The sequence below is a fragment of the Vidua macroura genome, chromosome 1, assembly GCF_024509145.1.
Source record: "Vidua macroura isolate BioBank_ID:100142 chromosome 1, ASM2450914v1, whole genome shotgun sequence".
Taxonomy (NCBI): domain Eukaryota; kingdom Metazoa; phylum Chordata; class Aves; order Passeriformes; family Viduidae; genus Vidua; species Vidua macroura.
Genome location: NC_071571.1, coordinates 42,737,192 through 42,763,554, shown reverse-complemented (window position 1 = coordinate 42,763,554; position 26,363 = coordinate 42,737,192). Strand labels below are relative to the sequence as shown.

The 26,363-nt window shown below is 43.1% G+C and overlaps 1 protein-coding gene across 1 annotated transcript in view; it reads right to left on the bottom strand.

The window, feature by feature from the left end:
- The window catches only part of SH3BP5 (SH3 domain binding protein 5), a 51,189-nt gene that overhangs the window by 6,327 nt on the left and 18,499 nt on the right, over positions 1–26,363 (bottom strand). Inside the window, exons 4-6 of the mRNA XM_053986984.1 lie at positions 13,296–13,460; positions 5,132–5,262; positions 1,225–1,267 (exon numbers count right to left, since the gene is read on the bottom strand). Coding sequence (XP_053842959.1) covers positions 1,225–1,267; positions 5,132–5,262; positions 13,296–13,460 — 339 coding nt within the window. The remainder of the gene's footprint in view (positions 1–1,224; positions 1,268–5,131; positions 5,263–13,295; positions 13,461–26,363) is intronic.

The following is a 26,363-nucleotide window of genomic DNA, read 5'->3' as shown; positions in this document are numbered from 1 at the left end:
CTTGCTTCAGGAAAGCACTGAGCAGCTGCCATGGAGAAGCAACAGGCCCACAAACGGTACGCCTTTGCCCATGGAAAAAAAGGGAATTTCTCAAAAGATGCTTCTAGGCAGCAGGGATTATTGGCCTGGCACCCAGCCCAGGGCAGGCAAGGGTAACAATTGATGCAGCAGCAGCTGCAGGCAGGCAAGGCAGAGGAGGAGAACACACCCAAGCCTGGAACCTGGCAAAAAAAAAGGTGCACACCAGAGTCTCTGAGGCTTACAAAATGCTGTTGAATCTCAAGCAAGAAAGGGCTCACAAAACCTTGCACCCCTGACAAGGAATGGGAATCCTTTTCTAGCTAGGGTCCAACTGACCCAGCACCCCACTGAAGCCTTCCTGCACCCATGGCGAGCAGTCCAAGGCAATGTGCTTCACTCAAGCCCTGTGCCCATCCCACACAACAACAGCACCAGTCACTACCCTGCAACTGTGAGGAGCCAGGCTCCCCACTTTGGGGGCCACATGCAGCAAAAGTCACTCAAGCAGCAGGAGAGTGATTCTTCCATTTGAATTTGTAGGGCTGTTCTGCCCTCCCATCCCTAGTAGCTCCAAGACTGGCTGTAACAGCAGGGATTACCATCCCACACAGAACTGCCATGCCCACCCCAGAGCCACTGTGCCCTGCAAGGCATGTGCTGTGCCCGAACACTGGCCAGACATCGCTGCACCACACAGAATGCAGTGCAGAGATGCCAAAAAGGCCTGGAAGCCTATCCAGCCAAATCCCAAATCCCTCTTATGCCAAACCCCAAATCAGAAATTCACATCTGCATGATATTTGAGCACTACAAGCAGGTTACTTATTCTGTTAATTGATCCAGCCCGTGAACATAAAGGGGCATCCCAAGCACAGTTAAACTGTCTGAAGCACAAAACATAGGGGGAAGAAAAATGAAACCCACAACAAACAAATAAATCCCAGACACATTAAACTACAAGAAACAAAGATAGTCAAACTGTACTCTTTTGGTTCTGACAGAGTTCAAACACTCTTATTTCACACAAGGAAACAAAGACTCTCTTAGTCTTTTATCTTTAAAATGTGCTTAGCAAATTGCTCAAGAGGTTTTGAATTGGTTTTGTATAGAAACACAACATAGTTGTCAGAGCACTTTAGATGTAATTTCAGTATTTACTGTAAGCAGTAAAGAGTTTCAGATGGATCTGAATTACATACGTACCTCTAGTTGGACATAGTACTTCGCCTTGAGTTCAAAATAAGGTCTGTGGAAAAACAAAGAACAGTGGTTTACAATCACTGGGACTGAATGCCATGTACTGGCGTGGGAGTTGCTCTCTTTGTAGCATTAACACAGCTATTTTGTGTATCACTGCAATCCCAGGAGACCACTATCCAGATGATAGAACACCTACACATGCTCTCAGTGTCTCTCTCTTACTCCCTAATGCATCTATTTCTCATGGGTCCTTTGACCTAAATACAAATTGCAAAATTCCAGTTTTTGGAGTTGACAGCATAATTCCTCCAGGCCTAGATTCTGCAAGATATTAAAATGTAACATCCAACTTCAGGCATAGGCATCCTCTCTCTACCCAGCTAATTTCTGAGCCCAGGGCACATGTAAATTCCTACAGAAGGTGAACCTTCTCTGTGTTCAGGTGTGGGGGATGGAGGGGCAGTTCTTGGGTTTTTCAGTGAAGGAGAGGGTGTGAAGAGAGGTCAGAGCACCACACACAAGAGCACAGCACTTCCCAACAGTGGCCCACCAGAGACTTCCTAAACTTGCTTAAAAGGTTGCAAGAGGACAGGGGTACAAGAGGTGCAGTATGAAGCCTAGAAACCACTTTCCACCCTCAAAGTTTTGAAACCCACAAGCCAGTATCATCTGATACAACTCTGAGCAGGAGAAAAAAATAGCCCTGTCATTTAGCAGGGCTCATTACCTCCACCCTTCTCAGAAGCTCTCTGGGAAAGTAGCGGAGAGATAAACAAACAGATATGCCTTTACATGAAATAGAATGTGAACTACCCCTGTTTTGTTTCTACCCTGACAGCAAGGCTCTTCTGAGCCCTGCTGCAGCTGCATTTTGGACTGTGCACTAGAATTCAGGAGTGCGACTGTGGCTTTCTGATCCTATATTCTTTGAAGGGTTTAATTCACTACATGGTCACAGACAAAATAACTGAGCTGTGTTTCCATTAGAGTAGGTTATTTCCAGCTCTGATATTTTTAAGCACCCTCCCACCATCACCAGGAGCACACAGCCAAGTCTCAATGCTTCCAGTGACAGTGATCCAGCCAAAATGCACCTCTGCCTTCCCTTAGTGGGACATCACCCTGCCAAAGGCTACACAGATGCACCTGCCAGGCCAAACAAAACACTGCAGTTGAGAATTTGGGTCCAACAGATAAAGGACTCCTACAGCCATACCCCAAAGCCATGGTAGCACACAGATACTGACAGAATGGTGTGGCAAGGAAACACGCACAGGGAAAGCAGTGAAACCCAGTCACCTCAAATGACCTGATTCTCAATCTTCCTTACCCTGGTGCCAGTTGGGAGGGAACAACCAGCTCATGTCCTAACTTCCCACCAGCTTCCACAAGCCTTGGGAAAAGTCCCCTCTCTATCAGCGACAAGCACAAGTGTGTTTGCATGGTGTGAAAAAGCAATGCACACATGCACGTGTGTGTACACATAAACACACACCCGTGCACACAGGAGCAGGAATGTTTACATGCAACAGGTGAGAAAAACACCACCTCAGCAGCAGAAAGGAGAACCACGAGCCTGACATGCAGCAGCTCACACATGAACACTCCTGGCTCACACACAGCTGGGCACCTGCCAGCAGGAACCAGGACACTGGCAGAGGAGGAACTCCCATGTCCCAGGGTCCCTTCATTCCCTGACATCCATGGCCCTGTAACCACTGAGGGCTGGTCTGTAATTCAGCAGGGCAGGAGAGCCGCTCACTGTGTCCTACAGCACCGGCTGGCTGAGCCAGGGCACTGCGCAGACAAAGTGCTTTTCAACTCAGTGACAGGAAGAGTGAAAGGCACTTTGCCCAAGTCACCAGAGCAGAAAGTCATTTCCAAAAACTAGCTAACACAGGCAAGTTCATTATCCTACAGCTCAGAGGCACTGAGCCAGAAGATCTGGTAACTGTTAAGAACATGCAGCCGTATGCACATTCATAGATCACAAGCAAGTAAGCACCCAAAAACTAAATTAAAAGCAAAACCAAAACAAAACTATCCAATAATCCTTTGCTCATCAACTTTACCCAGCAAATCATCTAAATTACTTTCCTCCAGGATGTCCCAGTCTTGCTTTCAAAATAGTAATGCTTTAAGCATCTTAATCCCAACTGAAGCAAGGAGCAAATGCAAATCACTTTCTGCCCAAAAGAGAGCAACTCATTCAGTGTGTCTATCCACAAATTTAAAGAGAAGATGAACGAAAGGCCAGAAAGGCCTAAGAGTTACAGCCAGTGCTGCCACACCACCCAGGGAGGAGGTCAGAGCAGGATGCTGGTGTTAAATCCTTCCTGAAAAGCTAGAGGCCACCTACACCCTACAATACAAACAGCTGCAAATTCAGCAGCCTCATTTCCCAGTTTCTGTAGCCACTTGACACCACTGATGTTTTCAGCTCAGTTGCAATTTTCCTTGATGTGAAAATTGCAATGCTGGGAGACAACTGACCTTTCCAACATCCCTATGTAGCATAACTTCAAAGACATCCACACCTATTTGTGCCACCAGGCATCTTTCACATCAGTTGGAGGTGGCATTTCTGTACACCCTTTATTAAAGGATCTCCGAAACACCCTACCTAGATGGTTTATGCTGCAATCAGCCCTGCTGTGAGACAAAAGAATACACTGGGATCCTTCCACAGAAGTGGAAACCAGCTTGGCCTGAGGAGAATGACACAAGACACCCCTCTGAGGGTAGCTCCAGCAAAGAAATGAAAACGCAGAAGCACGTCACACAAGAGGCAGCTGGGAAACCAGGCTCCACACCATCATAAAAAGCTATGTAGGACCCCACTGACAACTTAATCATGGTCTTTATTTTAAATCTTATTACAAGGAAGGAACTCCCAGCAGCCAAAACTGTTCTCAGATATTGCCCTTATCCAGATCTGTCATTTAGTGATTTGATGATGGATTTCACAGCCCCTGTGCAGTGCTAGACAAACAGCATGCAGCTCATTCTAGGAAGTCACACCACTACACTGTTTCGGCAAACATGCTTGAATCTTGCTTGAGAAGTGCTAATCCTTTCTTGAATTGAGCAAACACCAATCAAAATAAATTTTTAGTTGCCCGATTTCACCAAAAAGTCATTTTTAGATGGAGGGGATTAAAAGCTAAATACAGCAAGCAGATTGTTTAGACAAGCCACAGTCTGGAAATACCAATATTTAAAAAAAGACAGTGAAATATAAAGAGGATTAAGAATTGGTTGTAAACAGGGCCAAAATTTTAAACAGGTTCTGAGCAAAAAGCTGTTTCACTTCTCTGCAACAGTACCAAACCGCACAACAAATGCAGACACAATTAGTAATGACACAAGCTGCTTCGCTATACCTTCTGAAGGGTGTTTCCTTCCCCAAGAACAGCTCTCACACAGCTTTGCCATGGCAGCAGCAGGAAGTAAACAAGCCTCATGTACAGCACCTTACACCCGTGCAGTCTTGCACCTTTCAGCTTTCTGTCACTTGCTTTGTTACTTTCCTAACTAAAAATAAGAACTGTGAACAATCCTAGTCTGTGAAACATCCACACAGAGCTCTGCAGACAGCACTTGTATGGATCCCATGTGCCTGTTCCTCAAATCACATACCACCAAGGAGTTCAGTGCACTAGAACAAGACCAAGATGCTGCTTGGAAAAGGTTTCTTATCCCAGTTCACCAATCCGTCGCGTTAGGTGTTTCAAAAGACACTGAGAAGGACAACAAGGACAAATACCAGTACCAACTGTGCTGTGAGGCTGCTACACACAGAGAGGAACCCAAAGAGCAATACACTTTCACAAGTCCAAAAACCCTGTAGAACAGGTATTTCCCCCAAACAGTTTTCACCACTAAACTCCTCTCCAAACATAAAACATACTTTGATTTATTGATGGCTCTTTTCAGCTTCTTCTCCAGTTGTTTCATCCTTCCCATGGCAGCATTGTATTTGGCTGCAGTCTCCTTGTGAACCAGCTCGCTTCTTGTTTTGGTCTGTTCTGCCTCCATGACCTTCAAGAGGGGGAAAAAAACAGGTTGAGCACCAAGACACAATAATCCACTTCTTATCATTTCAAATAACAGCAACCTTATAATCTCTCCAATCAGCTCATGTCAGGAAAGTGAGGGTATAAAAAAAATTGCTTCCAGTGAACCTGCTTAAAAGTCTTTCCTGAAAGGAGCAGCAGGTCTTCAAACACTGTTTAAATTATGACAAAGGTGTTACAGCTTTTCACGTAATCTCTCTTACAGGAAGTTTAGAAGACTCTCAGCTTTTTGGAACATCCATTTTTTAACCCAGTTAGATATTCACAAGTGGAGCAACACTAGCAGAAGTCACCCAGTTGCATTCAACAACAATGCTTCTGTTTCCTCCTGCTTCTCTCCCAGGAACCTGACTTTCCCAGCAGAGAGCTTGCTGGTTGCTCAGCTCCTGGCTGCAGCCCCATCACTCTGGAAAGGGCTGGACACCAATCACAGCAGAGGGAGGACTCAAACACAGTTTGGCTTGAATAACCAACCACTAGAAAACTGTGTCCAAGATGGCTCTTCTCTTAAAACAGCTGACATGCCTGAAATCAGCACTGAATATGCAAAGGTTCAAGCCCTGAGCTGACACTCCCGCTATGCAGACAAGAAGAGTTATGCTGATGACCAGCCCCCTATCCTCATGTATCAAGACATCTAGAACATAAGTCTGATAAGGAGCAGCTGAGGGAGCTGGGGGTGTTCAGCCTGGAGAAGAGGAGGCTCAGGGAGACCTTATTGCTCTCTACAACCCCCTGAAAGGAGGGTGTAGCCGGGTGGGAATCGGCCTTTTCCCCCCAGTAACAAGCTACAGGAGAGATGAAAGGGCTTCAAGTTGCTCCAGGGGAAGTTTAGATTGGATATTAGGAAAATATTTTTTTCACTGAAAGGGTTGTCACAAGCATTGGGAGAGGGAAAGTAAATGTCTCTCCATTAGCTGCACTGTTGGTATCCCACAGCCATGCTTTCCCAGTAATTCTATCCAGGGTACTTTTATTGTCCATATTTGAGCTGTCAGAGATGTAAGTCAGAAAATGTGTTTTATTTGGTGCACTAGCTATCAAGTTCCAGACAGAGAGGTGACTGACTTTTTTTAAGTCAGAAAAGTGGTGACACTTCTTTGTAGGTCTGGCAATGAGAGGAAAGCAGGTGATTTTTTTAAGCTTCCTGTTTTGCAGCTATGAAGGTATTCATACAGAAAATGGCAGGACTTGATTCTCTCCAGTACTGGATTTTGAAATGCCTCAGCTGTGATATCAACTACTGCACAACTTCATGCAAATTTGCTCTACCTGGCTGCCACCACCAGACTGTGCATCTGAGCTCTAACATGCAGAGAGAATATTCAAAATATCTTGATTTTAAATAACCTCACCCACAAAGCCCTATTTTTTTTTTTAAGTGTGCTACCCCTCCCAACCGTCAGGCTGAACTGAACAAGGAAAAGAGATGGTCAGCTCTGACTCACTTGGATTGCTGTTCCTCTCAGGAAAACTGTCATATTGTCCTTTCTGATGCCTAAATGAAAGAGTGAAACTGCCAAAGGCATCAGCATCAACTCGGAGCTCTTGCTGGCCCCCAACTGGAGGCCAGTTTTTGCTCATCTGCACACACCACTCATTATTAAAGAAAGAAATTGCTAGAGAACTTTAAACTATGAGAAATAATGATTTTCAAAGGATTTTTTGATCACATATAAAATAATATACTCAACTCCAACACCCTTCAACATTCTCACATATATAAGGCATCCATTTTCAAAGAAAGGGAGAAAGAAAAAAAAATCTATCAGGCTCATAACATATTCTCTTCTGCATCTTGAAAAACAAACTGCAGCCTCTTATCTCAAACAGCTGTTTTAAAGTCAGTTGGTGCAAAGACTTGCCTTAGTGAAACATGTCAGACAAGGCTGGTTTCAACGTGGAAGTCTCTTAAATTAAACTGCAGTCTCCAAAGACTGCACAGAAGGTGGTTCATCTTCTTTCTAGCGTGGCAAGGAAAGTGCAATTTAAAAATGCCGTAAGCTACAAAATAATGGAGCAACTGGAATTTGCCAATGCTCAGCTACATATCAGTCACTCACATCCATTCTTGGGGCAAAATTAGCATAAACTTTGATATCTGGGATAAATCACCTGATAAGTATGACCAACACCAGGATTGTAAAGCAGGTTAGGTGTCCAGTACTGTGCTGATTTTTCAAATGTCTCATATCAAACGTCACAGAAATGCTGAACCCTGCAGAACTGGGATTTGAGGATGACACATTGCAAACTCCTCAAAATATCTAACAAAATGTGGAATTTGCTGCCAACCATATATACCCACGTTCATTACCTTGTCCAGAAAGAAAGGGGGAAAAAAGGCTATACACTTCATCCTTTTGAGAAATCAGTGATGTAAGAAAATCTCTCTCTCCCCTCACAGCCTTGCTTCTCTGTGGGAATTCTGTCCTTATGCTCACATTATCCACACAAGTCTGCAGAGACAACCTGTCCCCTTTTCCTGGGACAGCAGCTCAAGGTGCATGCCCAAGGCTGTTACCTGGGGGATTGTAAGGTACCTCTGCAGAGATCCATCACCTGCCAAAATGTATTTATGCACTTCATTCAAACAAGAAGAAACAAGAGAGATCATCCACCCCTCCACAAAAGCCAAACAGCCTTTAAATGGAGAAGCTGTCTGTCAGGGCTGGTGGACAGAAACAAATTGCAAATGATGCTGCCACCTCTGCAGCTGGGAAGTTCAATGTAAGACCAGCTAGCCAAACTCCTCATCTCCCTAAGAAGGCTTAGAAAATGAGAGACGGGCTTGTGTAGGAAAGAAGTACTTTTTATTAGAGCTAATAATACATTTGGTGAAAAAATTGCAGTGTCATATGGACTTGTAAACAATCTCTTGGTCACAGTTCCCAAATAAACTGGTTTGTCTTACCCAAGGGCTTCTACCACCCACCTTGCACTGTAGATGCTCCTGAGCCATCACAGATGCAGCAGCATCACTTAGAAAAAGGCAAAAAAAGAAGTGAGGATGACACCTCTTCAAACAAAGGCTGCTCAAGACATATCTCACCTCCTGACATTGTACCTGCCTTTCAGCTCACCCTTGGGGTGAGCAGGGGACATACTCTTGGACAAAAACACCAGGATGGATGAACTTCCAGGATACCCACACAACCACAAGACATTCGGTAGCCCTTGCCTGTCCCTAATTACTGGACCATCTACCCTAGGTAGAAATCACTCTCCCAGGTAGCACAGGCTATAAGATACAAGTAATGGGAAACAAAGCAGGCAAAAACCCCCAACACAGGGATTGATGAATTCCTCTTCTCTCCTCCCCTACCCTCTATTTCCTACCCAGTTGTCTGGAAAAAGAAGGTCAGTGTAGAGGATATATTCACCATCAATAGGTCTGTACAAGTAGCTTTGTTCTACCCAAAATGTTTCCATATCGGAAGTAAAAATGGACTCCAGGCAAAATTTCAGTAACAATAACAGATGCAAAAAGAACAATTTTATCAGCGGAGCTGAGCAAAGCTGACCATCTAAGCCAGAGAATTACTCTGAAGAACTGTTTCTTTAACAAAACATTAAATTGACTGTTCTTCTATGGGAAGAATTAAAAACAGAAGAAGAAAGAGACAATGCAGTATCAATAAACCCAGAGGAAAGAATCAACAATATGAGGGATTGCAAAAAAATCACTGCATTTTCAGGAGAAAGTGACAGAGAGATCAGGACAAGGCAAGATGTGGTTTGTTGTTTCTTTCACAGACTTCTCCTCTCTCCTTTTTTCCTCTAAGCTTTTCTAGCTGCAGGAAGTATCTCTCCTCTCTACATCATGAAAGCACCCACACATTTTACACTGACAGATGGTACTCACTGTGTAATATCAAAGGGAGCTTCACAAGCCAAATTAATCCAAGAGGGAGCATGCCTCCTCCCTCTTTACTCTCCCTTCATCCTCTCCTTTTTAAAATGTCTCATGATCAAGAGCCAAAACATTTCTTCTCCCTGCCAGAATTTATGAACTCAACATATCTCAGGAAAGACTGTAAAAGCAGAACCGTATTAAGACTGCAGATTGCATCAGCAATTAGAAATTAGCAATTTCTCTTGAAATTCATGAAGTGTCTTCCTTTCTGCTCCAGCTTGTGTCAAACTAGATGTAACATATCTGTCAATACTTTCCTTTTGTACATCTTTATGAATTATTTTTCAATAGGAGCACAGATGTGAAGATCTTTTTCTTCCATCCCTCCAAAATTCAATATCCTTTGGTCCTATCACAGGACTCTCTTTCATAGCCATGCTCTCTGCACCCCAAAACTGCAGCATTACAATTCAAGGTACAAATAGGCTGGTACCCACTAGCAAAAACATCAACTCCAAATTTTAAAGAGACACTGCAGCTGCCAAAATCCTGGTAAGCCAATGGCTAAGAGTGAACAGTACTCTTCCTCCCCAGGCAGCTTAAGAGCTCATCAAGCCTGTCTACATTTCCAATATAATCAACAGAGAATTTATCTTACAATGAACTTGCCCCTGGGCCACATGAATTGCTCTCCAGACACCACTTATTGATCAGATCGCCTTTCATCATAATGGAACTTTTGGCAAGTAATGGTGATACACAGTCAGGTTCTAGACATGACACCATGAGCTAAATGCCAATCTAAGTGTCATTACACTTCTCAGATCTGTGGAAAAATGGACACTTAGAAAAAAAACACAGGACTTTACACCGAAATACACATCAAGTTAAGAGTAAAAGTGGGCAAAGCAGCTGCCTGACTTGCAGGATTGCACCACAGTCCAGTGCTTTTCTGTTGTGAGCACTTAGCTCAAGCACAGACATTTGCAGGGATTAGTTGCATCTTCACAGGCAGGTAGGCAGGAATCCAGCTCCTATTTATGCTCCCAGCCTCCTTTGAAAACATAGCTCAAACTGCAAGGGGCAAAGAAATTTCTGACTGACAGCCTATACTCCATGTACATGTTCATCCTGGTTCTGCCTGTTCCATGAATAAAAAGATTTTCTACACGTTATGTTCCCAGCTCACCCAGGAAAAATAAAATTTCAGTAACTGTCCCATTTTGCATCAGTTGAATTGTACAATTTTCTAGATCAGTGGCTACAAAAGTCTTGTTTGCAGAAGCCCGGTAGCTAGTCACATTAAAAATAGTGTTAATAGCTTTTCAGACTATCAAGACATCAAAAAGCAATTACAACATACAACCATTATCTCTATTTCCTCCCAGTGAGGGTCTGGAAACAGCATTTCCTCTTTGGTACCCTGGAACCCAAGTCTTTGTCTATATCCATTAGGTCAAGTGCAAAAGTAACCTGGCAGCATTTCCACACATGGCTGTATAAGAAATCAGTTTCTCGTTTGTTCTCTGGCCTACCCTTCTTTATGCTTTCTGTGTACAGTGTTTGTCAAGTACCAAGCTGCTACAGGGCTCAGGTTTGATTCCAAGTTTCCGATTCATTCAGTAAAGCCTGCTCCCTCTGCCTAAGAACAGCAAATAAAAACACTTGACTCTGGCCTGATATTTCTATCAGAAAAGAAACAAATGAGTCAGTAGCCCACTTCTAACATTTAGCTCAGAGGTGCTTTTCTGCACTTAAGTCCTTGCTGTAAAAGGCCTGGTGCAAGATTATTCTCTACCCACTACAACTGTCATCTATAAATGCACGCAAAAAAAAGCTAGAAAATCCAAACAACAAGAGTGCAAAAGCTTTCTCCAAGAGAAATTTTATATGTGTCAGTAGAAGATGTCTGTTTCTTAACCCTTGGCCTTCACCAACAGAAACAGGTTTTTTTCCATTAGTGATTTCTAATGTAATTCATAGTTAATGATCTGAGTTGTCAGCAATGCTGTGGCAGTCAAGGAGAACTTTTGTTCTATAAGATCCCATGCCCTAACCTCTTTTCATCCATAGCTTGGTAGGCAATGCCAATGTTTCCTCCTCCCAGAGATCCCAATCATTCTGTTTGCCTCACTGAACACTGAGCACTTCATTAATTGCATGCACTGAAGCCAAGTGAAGCTTTCACCCCACTCTTAGAGAAGACACAAAACTCAGTCAAGCACTCCAAACAAACTAATGCTGGGTGTGTTCAGTCAGGACTTCCAACAGCATTTTCACCCTTCTTGGCTCTGGCCTTAGCCTTAAGACCGCAATCACAGCCAATGAAAATCATGAGACAAACTTCCATGGAACTCTCCCAAAACCTGCTGCACCATGGAAAGGTGCAGATGGGTGCTTTCTGGGAACTGAGTTCACCCAGACTATTTTAAGCACCAGGAATTGTTGGACAACAAGTTTTCCATTCATGGAGCCCTCAGCTGCTCTATACAGCTCACTCAGTGCCTAGGAGATTTTACAGCTGCAGTGAGTACACCTAAGTGCCCCATTTACTGTTCAGCTGTAACAAATCAGAGACATTTTGGCTTGAACCAGCCCCCAACAAGCAGGTGTCCTGCAATCACTGACAGTACCTATCAACACCACCAGCACACTCCAAACACTGCCAGCAGCCAGCTGCTGCTCTGAATCACTGGGTTTGCTCATCTCAAGTGCACACCTCTCACAGACTGTCAGGGAACGATCAAGGGTTGTACAAGGACACAAGGATGCCTTTGAAATAGCCAAGGAAAAGAAGAATTCATTTGTACTCTCAAGTTGCCATTGTTTCTTTCGTCACCCAACACAAGTTTTTGTTCTGCCAGCTAGATAGAGGTAGGTGGCAGATGTGATTGCTGTCACTGTCCATCAAAACTCAGCAGTTTAGCAGTCAGGAGCTCTAAGCAACTCCTTAAACACTTCTGGTTTTCTCATCTATCAGTTCTGAGAATCAAACATTATCTAACATTTCTGGACTTCATTCATAGTGAGTAAGGATTACAGCTAGGGAAAATGACAGCTGGCACACATACAGCAAAGTGTGTAAACACAGAGGTCACCACATCTGCAAATACCAAATTATAACAGGGACAATAACACAAAACAGTACCCTGGAGTTCATTTTCTCATTAATATATACCAGGTTTTCTCTCTCCCCTACACACAGCCAACATCCTTTCTGTTCCCTGTTTCTTCAGCAGGCAGCTGGATTTTAAAATTCACTCTGAAATTGAGGCTTTCTTATGACTGAGAAGCTTCTGCAACAGAAGAGAGCAACTGTTGCACTGAGGACTGCAAGACAATATAGGCATTGTATGGCATGATAGCATGTTTGGAATAGCAAGTTCAGCTTCACTGGCACATTAAGGAAATGACAGAACAAAGGCTTCTAACTTGGATTTTTGGTTCTTTTATGTTAAAAAAAGGCAGAAAGGTTTATTTTAACAGAGAGAAGACAAATGACAGAAAAATTCTTCCTGACGTCTGCTAGAAAGAATACTGTCTTTCTTTGTTAGTGCATCTCTTCTGTAGGTTTAAAAAGACTTTACAAAGGAGATAGGACCTTGTCTGAATTCCAAAGTTAATTCAGGATAAAGCAGCATGCAAGCTTAAAATGCAACATACAATTTTGAGTAATTCTACATTCAAACACACATTTCTGAAGCAAAGTCACTTGTTCAATTTAGTCCATACTAAGAACAGGATATACTAAAACTGGAACATGTCCCTGTTTTGCCAGGGTAAACACTCCCATAGCACATATATACAGGCATCCCCATGCAATTATTCTGGCACAATTCCAAATGCAGACATGACTTAGGACATTGTTTATCCCTGTAAAATAGATGGTGATAACTTTTTTTATTCTCTGCAGAGAGCTATTCCACTACTATAGCACCACCAGACAGAGAACTAGAGTTATCCCAGAAGCAGCCAAGGCCCAGACCATTTAACCTTAGGCTTCATCGTTTTCATAGCTTCATTTCCTACATGCCATGTACCTTGACTAAAAGGAAAATATGGTCTTTCAGAAACTGGGCCTCATACACCACAGGGGAACACAAAGTATGGAAAAGGCAGATGCTGGGGCAAGTTTGTATTACCCTCTGAGTAGCATGGTTGAGCATCTCTTGCCAGGCAGAGTCGAATTGACGCTTGTCATCTTCCAGCAGCCTCTGCTCAGCGAGAGAAATGGTCTCTTTTGCAGCACGCAGCACTTCAGTGGCCCTCTGAAAGTCCTGAGTAGCCCTCTGAGCCTCCAGCTGTGCCTAAAGGGAAAAAAAAAAAAAAAAGGCTGGGATTAGAGACAAAGGAACCCTCACAGTCACATTTAGAAGATCTAGGACACTAATCCCAAGACTTTTACAAAGAGCCACGCCAGCATCACTGTTTCCCAAACATTTACTTGAAATGGTATATTTTTCACTGTAGTAAGTCCTGCTAAAGCAGCAGTTCCCACCCAAAGAGGTCATTTGCCAAGAAGTTTAATTTGTAGCTGATGGCCTTCAAACAAGCATCTGGCAGAGAGATAATACCAAATGATGCAGGTTTAATCACTGATAAACAAACCAAAAGAAAGTGAAATAGCAAACTAGTGGCATGTCAAGAATACACTAAGAATGAATGGCACTCCCTGAGATTAGTCAGGGTGGATTTTTATCTGATACAACATTAATCATGCTGAGGAAATATTCTGGAATTATTACCTTGCTATAAAGAATAAACAAGTTCCCCGAGATGGGGACCGCTTAATTCTTTGGGTGTTTTTTACTTTGCTATTGCGGGTACGCAACTGGTACAGTAAGTCCCCAGCACACAGACACAAGAATAACTAAGGCAATTTTAAAAAAAATCTTTATCTGAATTTTTCTACATTATATATTTCATAGATGTTTATTTAAAGGAGTATTTTTGAGCTGTTTTGCTCAGAAGTACAACCCTTCCAATATAAGCCTCACATACAATTAATTGAGCATCCAGCAGTGTGAAGACAGTTTTCATTTACACTTCAATGATTTTTCAAATATAAACTGGAATTACCTAGTCCATACCAATGAAAAATGTCTTTGACCAGACATGACTGACAGAACAAAATGAATAAAACTTTATGTATCATGATATACACAGGAGTTTGAGAATCAAACATGAGAAAGGACTCTGACATACAGAATACTACACTGAGGAAAATAAAGTCTTATAAATAAAGGAAGAGGTTTTAGCATGAAGAAATGGTGGTCATTTGGGATGTAGCTAAAAATTCCTGATACAGAAGTGGAACAACAGTGCATTCTTCAGCAAACAGCTGGCTACACCCCCTCAATACCAGTTGCAAATACCTCCACACTTGAGACACCACAGTTTTTTGTAAAAGCAATGGAAAAAAACCCTCCCTCTCTGCCCCATGGCAGGGAGATGGACTCCTAATTTAAACACAAGTCTCAAAAGGAAACAAAGTGCACTAAGTTTCCCTCTCCATGTCCTGAAATAGCAGAAAGCTCTTCTTACTTCCTTTCCTCTCTCACATGGAGGTACTTCACCCCAAGGTAACCAAGCTAAAATAGGAATTATGTGTCAGAGGTCCTTCACTTAGTAGCTAGAGAGGGAAATCAAAGTCATCACAATCAGAGCAGTAATTTCCTTCCAACCAACGTCCTTGATGCATTTCCTTCTGAAGTGGCTGGTGACGTTTTCCACAGAGAAGTTCATCTAACCATGCACTTTGCTGTTTTCAGGCAGTTTACACCATATCACCCTGCCTACAGCCTTTGTGAAGAGCCAGGGCACTAAAGTGTTAATTTCCATGCAGAACTGCATATTCCAAGGCAGCACAGATCCTTTGGCCAAGGTTAGTGGATGCACAGCATCCTGGTACAAGTTCAATGCCAATATGATCTCTTCTCTTCTCTGAAAAAAACCCCCACATGTTACATCTCCTCATCATCCCAGTCACCAGCTGCCTGTTTCAAAATGTACTAATACATTTTATAAATTCAGAATAAGCCTAACTATAGAATATTTTAATTTAGTCACTAACTAACCTAAACCATGATACCCAACAAGTACAAAAATTCGCCAATACAAAAAAGCCATCTGAGGAGCTTTAAACAACGTTCAACCTGGGCTTCCAACAAAGAATACAGCAAAAAGCCTGAATACAGCAAAAAGTCTGAAGCTAGTCCCCAGAATACGTACTACATTTTCTGAAAATTCACAACTTTTTTTTTTTTTGTCCAGTAAGTAAGACCTATGCCAGTAAAGGAATCAAATACAAATAAAGGCCAAAAGTTTCCCATAAAAGTAGTTTGAGATGGGATTTTAAGACAGGATGCAAATAAAATGCAAGACTCCAGTAAGAGCCTGCACCAAGTACTGCAGAACAATGCTGAGGATGTCTGGAGGAAGAGCAAGACCAGTTTTCATGGAAGACTCTACAAGAGGGAGCCAAGTCCCAGTAGTTTCCAGCAATAAGGCTGTGAAGGCAGCTTCAGCTCCTTGGCTGCCCTGCTGCATGAGAGGCCTGCCCACGTGAGAAATGAGTTACAAACACACAAAACCAGACTGGAGACCATTCCTAGCACAGCCAGAACCTCCTCAACAAGCAACTGCTTTCAAAATTCAGTACAACCAGATCCCAGGGGCAATGCAAGCACAGAAGTACAGTTTTCTCACCGTACTGCATCAGCACTTGAAAGTTTCTGTTGGCACACATACCTGGGCCAGGGATCAAGATCTAAGCCAGCAAAAAGCCTGCAGAGCATTAGGAGCTGAGATACTTAATCCCCACAGAAAACAACATTTAGCGGTAGCTTGCAGTACTAGTAGCTCTTCTGATGAAGGCCTTAACAGACAATTGACTCTAAAACAGGAAAATTGTCTTTATGATAAAAAAAAAAAACAGAAGCCAAATTTACAATTCAGTTAGATTTCTGCTTGCACCTGGGCCTGTAGAACACTGACAGCTGGAGCTGTTAACAGGCAGGCCCACAACTCTAGACCTATAATCCATTCCAATTCATGCCCTCTAACTGTATGGGTAAATGGAAAACTCAAACAAAACCATACCTAAACACTCCCTCCCAGCTGCATTTGTTGAATATTGCTCTGCAGTGGCAATTTGGAAACACTGGTTTTTTTCTGAGCAACATAGTCCAAATAGCAATTTAGCTTCAACAGTTCTCTTAAGTCAGTCTACAGTCTTTACTTTAAGCAGCTTACTGAAAGACTGAGAAAGAAAAAAAAAAAAATGCTAGGGGGTAAAGAAGGATACATTTGTCATTAGAAAAACATCAACAGGTTTGTGGCTTTGCCAACGTGAAGAATACTCAAACACTTTCTTTTGTGTTCTAGTACAGTTACCCAATAATTAGCCTTCATTTAAAACTCCCTCCAGCACGTACAAGTTGTTCTGCACCATCACCAACGGGTTGCTCTCAGTCCTAAGCCCGCAGGTCACTCCATTGGAAAAGAGAGTAGCCATGTTCTTTATGTGCTTTTAAAACCACAGAGAAACCAGCAGGAGCTCGCCTCTCCATCCAGCCTCCTTATATTGCACACAAACGTTACTACTTTAGACAGTGGCTGTTTCTCCCAAGACTAAAATCCAAAATTCAAATGACTGGCTGAAAACTAGGTTGTCTTTCATCACAAACTTGTGTTTGAGTTGAGCAAGGTTTAGCCTTGGGGTAGAACAAGAGAAAATGTATTAGGGATGAGGACAAAAACTGCTGAAGGAGGTTGGAGTCAAGTAGGATGTCAACTTTCTGCCTGTCATCCACATCACTGGTGTTTGATGGAGTCTACCCAATACGGAAGTGAGGATCTCTTTCATTGTAGTCAGAAGAGCCAGTCCAGTGAAGCCTCTCTTTGAAAATAAGCAAGTCCTGACACCTTGGGAACTGGGGGACCTATGCTCCAGGTCCTACTGCCATGGTGACACAGCTTATTGTGGTTCATGATCAGTGCTTTCTGCCAGGAAATTCAAATCAATGCCTTCACCACTGCAGATCCTTCCCGCATCAGTGTAAAATATAAAATGGGAGGTCTAAAGAAACACGATTAGGCAGCCACAGAGATTGAAGCTAAGGAGAATCCCACTGTCACAGCACATCTATCACATACTGTCCACACAGAGCATCAGCTCTTCCTACCACTCTGTCTTCTATAAGCAACCAGCTACAAACACATCTCCCATAACAGTAAATCCCTTCCCTACAACCAGCTGTAGAAATCCCGCTCTGCCCACTCAGCCCCCTCCTCATGGCCAAGAGCTCTCTTACACCACTATCCACCCTGTGCCATTCTGCACATGTGACCTCCTCTCACCAGCTCATCCCCCTCCCTGATCTCCCTGGCTCTGACAGGCACAGCCCTGAACTTCCCAGGCAGCTCCCATAGACTCAGAAGTGACATGCAGTAGCAGCACTCACAGAAGCAAATCGTGCACTGTGGTATAAAACATGTCAGCTTAGAAAATAAATTATGTCAAATTAAAGGGGTACTGGCAGGGTTCGTAACTGCAAGCTATTAATATATTGCTGAAAGATGCTCAGTCCTGACAAATCCCTTTTGAGGGATAAAAGCTGCACTCCCATGGGCAGTTCTCTGCTTAGCCTACACAGGGCCTTGCACAGAAGGGAACCAAGCACAACAGACAGATTATGTTGTCAGCTAGAAATTAAAAAAGCGCTAGGCCATGGCAAGCTAACAGAAGAAAACAAAACCAGGCACTTTTAAAATGTAGTCCTCCTGGAACTGGCAGCACCATACAGACATCTGCTTGTCTACTCTCAGAGCAGAAAACTGTGCACTCTTTTAATTATGAAATACAATTTTCTGATCAGTCCACATTAGCTTCTATTGACCCAAACCCTCTTTGTAGCCAAGATCTTGCCCATTTGCTAATAGAAGATTTTCCCCCACCCTCCCATATATATCTTGAACCTATGACATATCTCCGTTTCATCTCATCTCTGATTTGTGTTTTTGTTTCTGCACAGTATCACTGACACTGAAACATGGTACCACACAGCTATAGCATTCCTCTGAGGTTAGCCAATGTCTAATGTACCCTGGTAGGCACTGCTCAGCCTCTGACACATGAACACACCTGCACACAGCCCAGCCAGGCTTGCCCAAATAGAAGCAGAGGGCAAGCCTATGCAGAATTTCTTCCCTTGGCCAGCCTCACCAGAAGCCAGACCTCAAGTATTGATTATGAATGAAAAGGGCATCACAGCACAACTAGAAATTTTCCCACTAGAAACATCAGTCAGCAAAGATCAGCTATTTTCAAAATTGGCTTCTCATTTATGCAAGTGAATCTATCCCATCCTGCACTGCCAAGACCTCGACATCCACTTTATTTCAGCATCTCTGAGTTACTGCCAATGAAAGACACGAACAATTACTGTTTATGAAATCACCACAGGCTGGAACGTGAAGGGAACACACAGCTGTGCTGGTCAGAACAAGGCACCAGCACACCACGTGCTGGCCCAAGGCCGTTGCTCTAGAAAGCACTTGTTTGTTACTGTGAAATCAATGCTTCTCCCACCCATTAATCTTTTAAACAATAGGTTAATTGCCACCAGCAAACATGTACTTGCTTACTAGCAAATAGATAATGATTAACTGTGTTCCAGTCCCACTCTTCAGAAGGAATCAAGTTTCAGATGTTTTCATTCTGGTCCCCTTCTTGTATCAACATCCCACATTAATTTGCTGTGCAAAGTACAACAAAGGAACATGTTTTGAAACAGGAACTTTACTCCCTCAATCGCCCACCAGGGCTGCTGCAGCTCTGCCCGTCTTCAGGGATCCCTCTGATTGCAGGGATTGCACCAGGGCAGTCTGCAAGCTTCTGGCAGGAATGAGGACAGCAGGATCACCACTCATTGACCACAGCATCCCCATCTTACCCAGCACTGCGGCAGATTCAGTGATTCAGAAGCCCCCAAGGTGAAGGCAGTTGAGTGCTTGCTGCACCGCTCACAGTAACCACCCACTGAGTGCTGCTATTTCAGCTGCAGTTTTCCCCAACCTGTTTTAATTCAGTTGGCAGGAAGGAACAAGAGCAGCAGCCCAGATGTCAGCACAAGGGCTCATAATGCTCAACATCCAAACGAACAACCTTGGCACTAGCACAGCTCCATCCATGGCAAATCTGCGAATGACACTAAGTCAGGAGGTGGCTGAAAAGGCAGAACCTCAACCTAGATGGACCTTGGGAAACTTGACTGGGCCAAGAGACACTTTACAACAAGGAGACCTGTGGAGTTCTGCACTTGGGGTGGAACACTCCCACGGTCAGCCTCGTTTAAAAGGAGCTAAACATTACAACAGGTGTCAGGCTGAGAAAGCTGAGAAGGTGCAGTCTCACTGGGAGTAATGCAAACCATGTCCTAGGCTAAACTAAGAGGGCTATGGCTGGCCAATCCTGCAGACAGGTTACACAGAGAGGTTCCAAATCCCCATCTCTGGAAATCTTCAAGACTTGGCAAAACCATGGCTGATGCAATCCAGCAACGTGACAGTTCTGCTTTCAGCAGAAAGTTGGGATCTGATGACCTCCAAAGGTCCTGTACAACCAGTATTTCTATCAAATACCATCATATTTTTCTTAGTCTCACAAAATCTGAAGAACATTTTTGCAAAAACTTTGCAGTGATGCTGAATGTTCTCCTAGATACTCAGATGCATTTATTTTCCTAAACAAACAGACTAGTGGTGCAACTGGGGGGAGAGGGGGGTGTAAGGGTTCTGTTTGCTTTTTTTAAGGACCATGACCTTCCTTTCCCCTCTCCCTACAGCCTAAAAACTCTGATACAAACCAAAACTGAAAAGCAGTAAAAACACCCCAGAAACCCCTCCTAGCTACACTTTTATAAGCAATTTCTAAAATCCAAGACCTTGGGAGTGACTTCATTTTGACAGATCTACAAGCCCTGAGCTATATAATCTATGATGACTGTTCATATCAAAAAATATAGTCTCTCAAGAGTCTGAAATGCTTTTGTGTTCTTTAAGCAGCTTATTATAAAGCTATACAATTGAACATGGGCTAGAATTTGTTTTTTCAAAAGCAGATTGAAAGATTTTTAACTGGGTGGAGAAGGCAGAGGGGAGGAAAATGTGAAAACAAGCCCTGCTAGAGTTTTGTGAAACACAAACCATTTCCTCCCTTTACTGCATAACTAGTGAAATGCCTATGGAACACTAAAACCATGTGAAGCTTAGTCTCTGCTTTTGATTAGGTGTTTTATTCTTGTGCTGGGCATTTTGGTCCCCTACATGCATCCACCCCTTCTCTTCTAACAGCCAAATTGTTGCAGAACTGACCCAACTCCGGGTTGTGTGTTACATTCCTATGTAGTCTATAAAAAGGGTCAGGAAATAAGAGCAGACCTACAAAGCATGCTTCAAGAGACATCTAGCTCTGTGCTAAAGTTAGGTGGTATGTGTAACTCCTATAAGACAGGATCATGGGTGTGTTCCAAGACTCAGAAGGTTCAGGGCACAACCAAGAGCTCATTCATTAGCTGCTTCTTTTACCAGCATGCAAACAGCTGGACTTCTCAAAGGCAGTATCCCACCTCCCTTCTTTGGGAACTTTGGAAAGAAATAAAGAAAATATCTGAACACACAGTTCCCTTAAACACTGTTAAGGCCAGTGTTGGACTGGACTGAACAATCAGCTGCCAGCCCTTCTCTGCTCTCTGGCAGCTCCCATCTAGGTTGTAACCAGGATCTCGTGAAAGGAGCTGATCGAGCCACAAACCCTCTGATTGCTGCCACTGTGCAGTCAGTCATCTGAAACCTGCTGGTCTCCTCGCTGGTTTTAATTGATGTAGCTCCTTGCCTTACAGGAACAGGGAGGTGATGCTCACTTGGGAGCAGAGATTGCATGGGGACATTACCCCAAGCCTTCTTTGCCCCTCCTTTGTTTTTCATGTGGTTGTTGAGAGATGCTGGTGCGCTTGGAGTTACTCACACTAATTAACAAGTCTGTGGCACCAGAACATGATCAATGGTTCAGTCTAATACCATCCAGGCACAGCCTTCTTGGGCATTCACTGCCATCTGCTTGTTAGTTGTGCAATTGTCTGTGGCCAAAATTATTAAGCTGCTGCTTTCTGGAAGAGGGGATGATAGAATATGTCCAGGTTTTGATCTCAAAGGTCAAAGATCTTATTAAGAGAGAAAAACACCAAGATAAATCCTCCCTGCTCTATGCACCTGCATTCTGAGAGCTTAGGCAGTGAGTCAGCAAGTCCAGGGCTTACAGCTGGTTTCCAGAGGCTCTACATGCTCATCTGCACCTGGCAGCAGCCTGCTTTGCTGGAATAAATATAGAAGCAAGGAACAACTCCCATGAATACACCCTGGAAGAGGTATACCGCCTGCATTAGTGGCTTTTTCTAATTATCCAAGATAATCAACATTCACACACAGATGCAACAGGTATGTTCAGGAGAAACACTGGATCCTTGTCTCATGCAATCACCACCAAAGCAGTAAATGTTTTTAAATAGACGTTTCCAGAGTGCTGGCAAGGGATTGGCAGCCTGGTTCTGAAAGCACATCTTGTGCATTCATACTGGCATAAGCAAAGACAAGGCATGTGGCTAGGAGTTTCACCTGGCTGATGGGCTGTTCTGGGCATGTTCTCCCAGTTCCCAGAAAGCCCCACACCCCCCAGTCTGTCCTCAATACCAGGAATACGCTCTGGAAGAAAGTTCTAGGCTGACCTTCTCTGCCTTTGCATGCTCACAGATACATTTTAGAAAGTCATTCTCCTAAGGGACATGTTGAAGATAACTACTAAGCCTTCAACATTTTTTTCCTAGTCAAATTACACAACTCCATAGCACAGGTGAATAACAGGCTTGCTTCACTTAATCAAAAAAGTTGCAGGCGGTGTCCTGGACTAATGAAGGGCTAAGTCCATTCCTCGAAGGAAATAGTCTAGGTAGCAGCAGGAATAGGGAATACGTCAATTCCACCTCACAGCAATAAAATCCTCCTTTGAGAACAAGCCATCGGCGCACTTCACCAAATTAAAAGAACCTACCAAGACAAACCAAACGACAACAACAACGAAACAAAAAACAACCACCAGAAGCAGACACAGCTAAAAGAGGTGGGCGTTTCTCCCACATTCTGTCAGCAAAATTTCTTGTTGAATAGTACAACTTTTTGTTTGCTGCAATTGGGATGTATTTCTTACAGAAACTAAGTCAATGGAGAGCCATTCCCACATGCTAATTTCCTAATACAGAAATTAGAATCTTCAGATAATCTTTTCCAGCAAGAACATACAAAAGCTCCAAAATTCATACTGTTTTACTAGATGTCATAATGAAACCCATCCAGAAGGCAGTAACCAACATCCATATCACATCTGTTTTGGCAGCAGACCTTAGCATGAGTATTTATCACTCCAAAATAAACTCCCACCTATTTAGACCACTGTACACAATAAACACTTTGTTGGCTGAAAAAATTCTCCAAAGTTGCAAGACTTGTGCTGCCTTCAGAAGTCATCCCTGAGCAATTATCACAGAAAACAGGTACACAGGATATCACCCTGACCTCAAGCCACCCAGGCTGAAATGCCAACTACTATTTTTAACAGATTATCCTGTCTGTGGTTTACAATCTCTTGAAATAGACTTTGCTAAAGGCCAGAAAAAAAAAATCATGGGAGAAAATGGTGAGAGACAACAAAGCAAAGCAACCTTTCCTTTAAATTGTTTGGGGTTGGTTTTTTTTCTTTTTCTGTAGATTGGTGTTCTGGCAATAGCTGTGCAAGTGCTACAGTCACACAAAGGAATGCACAACCTAATCTCTCAGGGTTTTCCAAATTGAAGGCAATGCAAAATCTTCATACAAGAGCAGAGGAAAAAAGGGATTCTGTTCTATTTTCACATTTCAGCATTCTTTGAGAGTTTGAGAGAAGCTTACACCTTCCTACCAGTTCCAGCATCTGTTATTGTATCTGTGGCTAAACATAATAGCTGGATCACCTATATCACTTCTTTCTGCCTAAACCAGCTGACATCTATCAAAAAAACCCAAATTTTTTCTGCACCAGCCTTCTCCTTGTTACTCCAAAGAACTGAGGGTATTTCCACATCAACTGAACCCAGTATTCCATTACTTCAGACCTACTTGCACAATACTTTAAGTATTTCACAACTTAAAGTGAAGAAAAAAACCCACACTCTTAAAGGTAGGAAAAATAATTAGGTCATTTGATTCCCAACAATTAATGGAGAGGAGGTTGAACAGCTATCTGGCTTTGATCTACTGCCATCCACTATGGCTGGGAACTGATGGAGGCTTTGTAGGGCTGGAGAAAGTGGGAGAAAGACACCAAAGGAGAGAGTAATTTTTTTCATCTCTCCTAGATAAATTCTTCAAAACAGATTATACAGTATTTTCTTCTACTTCTGCAAAGAAAAGCAGAAGAGGGAAGAACCTCTAATTCAGAGTGTACAGTCAAAAAATTTACATGATGCAGCCATCCAAGGCACATCAGCAAATAACAGGTTGTTTTTTTTTTTTTTCCAATAGCTTATACAACCATCCTTCAACAGAATAGTGCTCACACAAACCAGAAATGTAGGGTGTATGAATACCAACCCAGAATAACTAGACCCATAACTGAGGCACAGAGGCTCAGAGAGAGGTGAGCTAACTTTTAGAGAGGGACATGCACACACACAGAACTTACTGACACAGGTATTTCAACAAGCAAGTGGTTAAAATTAGTTCCCACTATCCAAATGTGCCAGGAACATTGTACTTGCAGATGATATTGTCACAGATGCCACCTCTTCTGCAGGAAATAAAAGCAACAGAGCACTAAATTTGAATCAGGTAAGGATTTTTTTTTCTGTTCATCTGAGAAGTAGCAGTTGTCAGTGCTCCCAAACATGAGACAGATTAAGAGGGTAAAAACCTGCCAGCCACACTAACCTACTGTCCTATTAGTAAGGTTGATGGGAAGACAAACACATTAAGGAACTTTCCTTCAAAGATCAGATCTTAGGCACAACTTTCCCAAGCCGACCAGGCAACATCTGTCATCTTCTTGAGAGTTTAAGGACACCCAGTTTGACACACTCCAATATCACACTGTTCAACCAGGTGACAGAGCCAGAACACAAAAGTCACATTAAGTCAGGCTTTAAGTAAATAAATAATGTTAATAAATCAGCCAGGCAAAACCTAGCTTGTTGACCCAGGTAAGTGACCCTGAGTTCCCTGCTTCCTAGGCTTTGTTGGTACTTTGGCCTCAAGGAAAATGCAACAGAACCACGATTCCAGACTTAAAATACAATTTTCAAGTTCTAAGCATTCAGGTGGAACAAACAGAGCACACCAAGCACAAGCTCTGTGCAGCAGCAGTGAGACACTGAGCACTGATGTCAGGGTAGTGACTCCCACACACTGCTCACAGGGTTTCAGATCCCAACTGGGCAAACATGACAGGAGAGCACGAGAGGCACTCCATCAAACTTTGAGCATGGCAAAACATTTGCTTGACTGAATCCAAAGTACATCCTGCTTTAGAAAAAGCTTACAAAATTCAGTGATTTCCCTGGTGAAAGTCCAGGAAGTGACTCCTCACCCTCAATAACAAAGTTACAGATTCCCTTGCTTGGCTTTTGCCCTCTTCAGCCCCACTGCCAGCCATGCATTGTGTGGGAAGGGAGATTAATACAGTGAGAATGCCTTTTGGGTTTAACAGCAGTGGGAACTCCACATTTCACCACAGGACTGACGTCACATTTACATGGTTTCCCCAAGATTTAATGATGTGTTTTCTAATAAAAAAACCAAAAATATTGGTGGGAAGAAGGAGTTCAGACCTAGAGCAGGCCCATAGGGAGCAAAAAGGTAAAAAGGATACACAAAATTTCATAGGCAAACAGGTACAACACACAGCCTCAATGCTTCATACTTTCAGGCACTTCTTGCACAGTTCATCTATGTTTCATTCTTTACCATTTCTTCACAGCACTGAACTTCCCAATTTTTCACACAGCAAGTTCCATGTCTCTTTTCCCTTCAGAACACACCAGTCATCTGTTCCCAGGCAAGGCTTGTGCTGCCTGCCTGCCTCCCTCCCATGCCTGGCCTGCCACAGCGCCAGCCGAGGCCATCACATCAGCCTCCATGCCATACAGGTTGGGAGCAAAGTCCCAGTTCAGGAAGGGAGCTGCTCCCCTGCCTCTCCAAGTAATCTAAAATTCACAGCCATTTCCATATGGTTGATTTACAGACCCAAGGAGAGTAGCTTCTCACACCATACATTCCACCTTCCTAATCCAGGCATCATTCCCTCCCATCTCCCACTGCCAAGAGGCTCCCTGAGACCCACCAGGGCAGCTGCAATGCAGCATCCTCAGTTAAAAGGGCAAACAGCATAGGCAAGGCACAAACAACACTACACTGCCAGCCTAGACTGGTTATTGCAAAAGGCCAGAGCAGCATCATCCATCCAAACTACAAATAATACAAAATGCAAAATAAAAAGTCCTAGTGATCAGACAAGGGGAACAGTTTTAAACTAAAAGGGGAAAGATTTAGATTACATGTTAGGAAGAAATTACTTACTCAGAGACTACTGAGGCACTGTAACAGGTTGCCCAGAGCAGTTGTGGATGCCCCATCCCTGGAAGTGTTCAAGGATAGGATGGCTTGGGCATTGAGCAACCTGGTCTATGGGTGGCACCTATGCCCATGGCAGGTGGGCTGGAACTTGTTGATATTTAAGGTCCCTTCTAGCCCAAACCATTTCATGATTGTATGATTACTTAACAATAACAGCACTGAACTATAGCCACAGAAAGCAGTCAAGTGCTCTGGGCGTTTGGTTTTTTCCTTAAACTGTTGGGAGAATTTGCAGAAGGTTTGTCAAAGTTTATTTTCAAGTCTCTGTATTCCTTCCTTTCAAAATGTGAATCCACATGATAGTTATTTGGTTTATAAACAGTTAACCAGAAACACTCCTTAAACCAGGAAAAGGTCAGCTGGTTATTTCACTGTAACTGTGCCAATAATTTTGCTTTTTACTAGCTCCATGGCAAGTCTCCAAACAGGAATGCAAGTCTGTCACAGTTCTGCTGACATTTAATTTTTGCTTCTCAAGTTCCTTTTCCCTC